This window comes from Grammomys surdaster, unplaced genomic scaffold (assembly GCF_004785775.1).
Source record: "Grammomys surdaster isolate TR1022 unplaced genomic scaffold, NIH_TR_1.0 124988, whole genome shotgun sequence".
Classification (NCBI taxonomy): Eukaryota; Metazoa; Chordata; class Mammalia; order Rodentia; family Muridae; genus Grammomys; species Grammomys surdaster.
Genome location: NW_021619916.1, coordinates 31,489 through 35,626, shown reverse-complemented (window position 1 = coordinate 35,626; position 4,138 = coordinate 31,489). Strand labels below are relative to the sequence as shown.

General features: G+C 41.2%; 1 protein-coding gene across 1 annotated transcript in view; it reads right to left on the bottom strand.

The window, feature by feature from the left end:
* Positions 1–3,919, bottom strand: part of Terb2 (telomere repeat binding bouquet formation protein 2) — a 14,665-nt gene extending 10,746 nt beyond the window's left edge. The window contains exons 1-4 of the mRNA XM_028784976.1: positions 3,856–3,919; positions 3,659–3,740; positions 2,125–2,264; positions 629–660 (exon numbers count right to left, since the gene is read on the bottom strand). Of these exons, the coding sequence (XP_028640809.1) occupies positions 629–660; positions 2,125–2,264; positions 3,659–3,740; positions 3,856–3,919 (318 nt within the window). The remainder of the gene's footprint in view (positions 1–628; positions 661–2,124; positions 2,265–3,658; positions 3,741–3,855) is intronic.
* Between the last annotated feature and the right edge of the window lie 219 nt (positions 3,920–4,138).

Genomic DNA, 4,138 nt, shown 5'->3' with positions numbered 1-4,138 from the left:
AGAGAACTGAAAAGCCTAAGAATTCAATTTTCTAATCCACCCTCCAATGATTCCAGTACATTACTGAATCATTATTGTAGACTTTTTCTTGGTGTGTGATGTCTGTGTGTGTAGAGCTCAAATATTAAATAGAAGTGATAATTTAAAATAAGGTTAATAAACCAGATAGTCATTGTATCATATAAGCTCCTTGAAGGTAAGTTTTTGTAGGGAATTTAAGGCCAGCTGGGGCTACCTAAGAAAAACTTGTATCAAAAGAAAAAAAAAAGCTTATGGGCATGATGGTACATATCAATAATCCCGACACTCAGGAGGCTGAGCCAGGAGAACGGGTATGTATTTGGGGCTAGTATGGGCTACATAATTAGTACCAGGTCAGCCACAGTGACATTACAAGACCCTCTCTCAAGAATGAAAAAGAGAGAGGTTTAGGATTATTTTTAACAAATCAATTTTACCATAAGTCATTAGTTTGTTTGCATAGCCATTTAGACAACTAAGTGTTATAACTAGGTTCTGCTGGAACACTAGTTACAAGATACCAATCTTTGAGGTTTCTAAGGGCTATTCTATGAAAATAACTTTAAGTTTTGGGTTTGTTCTGTTCTGTTTTTTATAGTTTCTTCACTGGAAATCTATGAACAGTTTTGGTTTGTCTTTCTAGAAATGGACACAGAATTATTGGGTAAAAGAATCCTCATTAAGAACTGAGTGTCTAGGGGCTGGAGAAAGGTCTCAGAGGTTAAGAACACTACATGCCCTTCCAGAAGACCCTAGTTCAATCCCATTACTCACATGGTGCCTCACAACTATCTGTAACTCCAGCTCTTTAGGATCTGATTGATGCCCTCTTCAAGATAGCACAGGTACCAGTTACTACTGTGGCGCACAGCCATACATGCAAGAAACACACACACACACACACACACACATACACACACACACACACATACACACACACACACACACACTACGGTTTTTTTTAAAATTGGGTAACTAACATAAGACCTACAAAGATATATAACGTTATGTAGATAACCTAGGTTAAACACTAGACAAACATGATAAGAACACATTACAAGCAGGGAAAACTGAAAGGACCAGTCTCAAAAGTCACTTTCCTTATTTTTCTTTCTCTCTTCATAAGGTCGTTGAAATAATGTGAAAGTACTTACAAAAGTATAATGAAAAGTATAAGCTTATTATTTGAAGAGATTCAACACTAGCAAAGAATACATTAAATTCTTACCCTATGTCATATATATGTCATATACCTTAATCTTATTTTCTTTTTTTTTTCTTTTTTTTCAAGACAGGGTTTCTCTGTGTAGTCCTGGCTGTCCTGGAACTCACTCTGTAGACCAGGCTGGCCTCGAACTCAGAAATCTACCTGCCTCTGCCTCCCATGTGCTGAGATTAAAGGTGTGCGCCACCACTGCCCAGCCATATACCTTAATCTATGACCTCACTTTATCCTCAAAATCACTTGGTAGAAATCAATAGCATGTTAGATCACAAAATGCTGGGTGTGGTGGTATACATCTTTAATCCCAGCACTTGGGAGGCAAGTGGATACATTTTTCTTTGAGGCCAGCCTGGCTTATATAGTGAGTTCCAGGCCAACCAGGGCTACATAGTAAGACTATGCTTCAAAACAAGCAAACAAATAAAAAAAATATTAATTGCTGGATCCTAACTGGTGAGCACTTTGAGGGTAATATCTGACTGTCTTATTCACCAGTGAATTTCCACAGTGGGGTTGTAACCTGGTAAACAAAGAAAGATAAATGAATGTGTGAATGAAGAAAGGTATAATATTCACTCAAGGTATCTGACTGCAAGTCCAGATTTGTTTCACCTAAACGATTCAAAAATCTCTATGGGTATAGTGGCTCACATCGACAATCCTAGCACTCAGAAGACTGGGATATGGAGTGAGACACTCTCAAAAAAAAAAAAAAAAAACAACAAACAAATAAACGGACAAAAAAAAACACCCCAAAAAGCTAAAAAACAAATCACAAAAGTTCTAATTGAGAATAGAGATTGGTCAAATTAAATTTGGTTATCTTAATAGGGATTGGCTGGGTTTGGCAAACTGATGGGTTTATGATCTTTGCTAACCTTTTTGTAGACATGCAGGAGGAAGAACAAAATGGCCTAAGGCCACTGAATTTTTCATTTCAGTATTAGCTACTGCAGCAAGATAGTAGGCATGAAAAACTGTAGCATTATCTTCTATGTACTCGAGGCTCTGATATATTCTAGAAGAAAGGAAATCTAGGTTATGAAATAAACAAGAATGCATTCAAACTTTCAAAGTAAAAGACTGGAAGTAGGAAACTGTGAGCATTGAAGAATACATTATGATGTATTCTTTCCTGGCAAGAATGAATCAACTTCAGGTATATGACATTACCCAGTCTGGGAACCTAAGTGTACGCAAATCTTAGCTTTAGAGTTGGTAAATGATGTGTGAATTTACAAAAGACTTAAAATGGCTGGAGAGATGGCACAGTGGTAGGAGCACTGGCTACTGTCCCAGATAACCTGCGTTCAATTCCAAACACCCACATGACAGTTTACCACTGTCTGTAACTCCAGTTACAGGTAACCCAACACCCTCATACAGTCATACATGCAGACAAAACACAAAAGCACAATAAATAAATAAATAAATAAATAAACCTTGCCTCATGAACAAAGAAAGAGAGAAAGAAAGAAAGAAAGAAAGAAAGAAAGAAAGAAAAGAAAAAAGAAAAGTCATGAAACAGTAGTTAGCTGGCCATCAACAGTGTACTGAAAGCCAGCAGCCCAGTGAGTTTTACTCATAGTCTCTTCCATTAGAAGAAATTAATTCTGAGGAAAAGAGTGGGCACACAGTCAGAGAATCCTTCACATGCAGAAAACATTTTTTTTTCTAGGCCGGTGAAAAAAGAGACAAAAGATATTAGAAAAAAAAGACATATATGATGGAACGATAATGACATGGCTGACTAAACAGACTATGAAAGACATGGAAATTTAAAGAGGCTTTAGCTAAGTCTACATCTGACTGGGGTGGGGTGGCAGGCAAGGAGCAGATCTCTTCTCAATAAACAGTTGGCAGCAATTATGAAGGGAGATGGCAGAGCACAGATGGAGGAAGGGTCAAGTTCCTGCGACAGTCCTGGGGTGATTATGGCGCTAGTAAAAGAGCAACAATGAGGATGAGGTACATTACTGAAGCCTGCTCCATAGTCTTAGGCACCTATTCACTCATGATAGTAGAACTTGGTGAAAGTGTCAGAAAGCCCGGACTGTTGGAACATGCCTGAAATCCCCGCACCCTGGTATGCTAAGACCAAAAAAAAAAAAGTAATGGGTATAATGGGTAGTTTTCCAGCTTGCAAAGTGCAGGCAGGACATGTTCCGGTGTTGAGGCGGTCAGAGTAGGAGGAGCCTACAAGTTTCCACATGGCAGCTGGACACTCAAGACCAGGATTCCGTTAGAGGCCCAAGGGACAGGTGGAAGACCAGGGCTGAAGGACGGAAAAGAGAATGCTGTCCCCCATATCTACGGCTGCAAACTTGCTGTTCCCCAGTGCTGATAACTGGACTTAATTCAAGACTCTGGGCACACAATGACAGAAAAGGCTCTAAGGTGGCCCTGGGGTACCTCAGAGTGTCAGGGTGTGAGGCATCACAGCTGAACAGGAAGTCTGCGGCCTGCGCGTCGCTGACCATCCCGCCTTCGTCCACTGTGGAGGCAAGAGCACACGTGAGCACCGAGTAGGGCAGGCGCTCCCTGGCTGGGGGTTTCTTTCAACAGGAGGATGCTCTGGCTCCCACGTCCTGCCCCGCCCATCTTCCTACCCCAGAACTGCCTCAGGTCCTGACAGACACTGCGGCAGAACCAACCACGCTGCCCCTGGAACATGGCGCCGCCACCAGACTCCCGGGGATCCTGGGCGGGGGGGGGGGGGTTAGAAATGAGACCACTGATTGGTCCAAAGCTAAGCTTGATGATTGGTTCTCAAGAAGAAAGGGCGGGAAAGGCCTCAGGAAGCAGGCAAGGAAACGCTGAGAGAATAGCTGCGGAAGACAAAGGTAGCAGGACTTGAGTGCTAATATATATAATTTTAAAAGACAGGTTCAT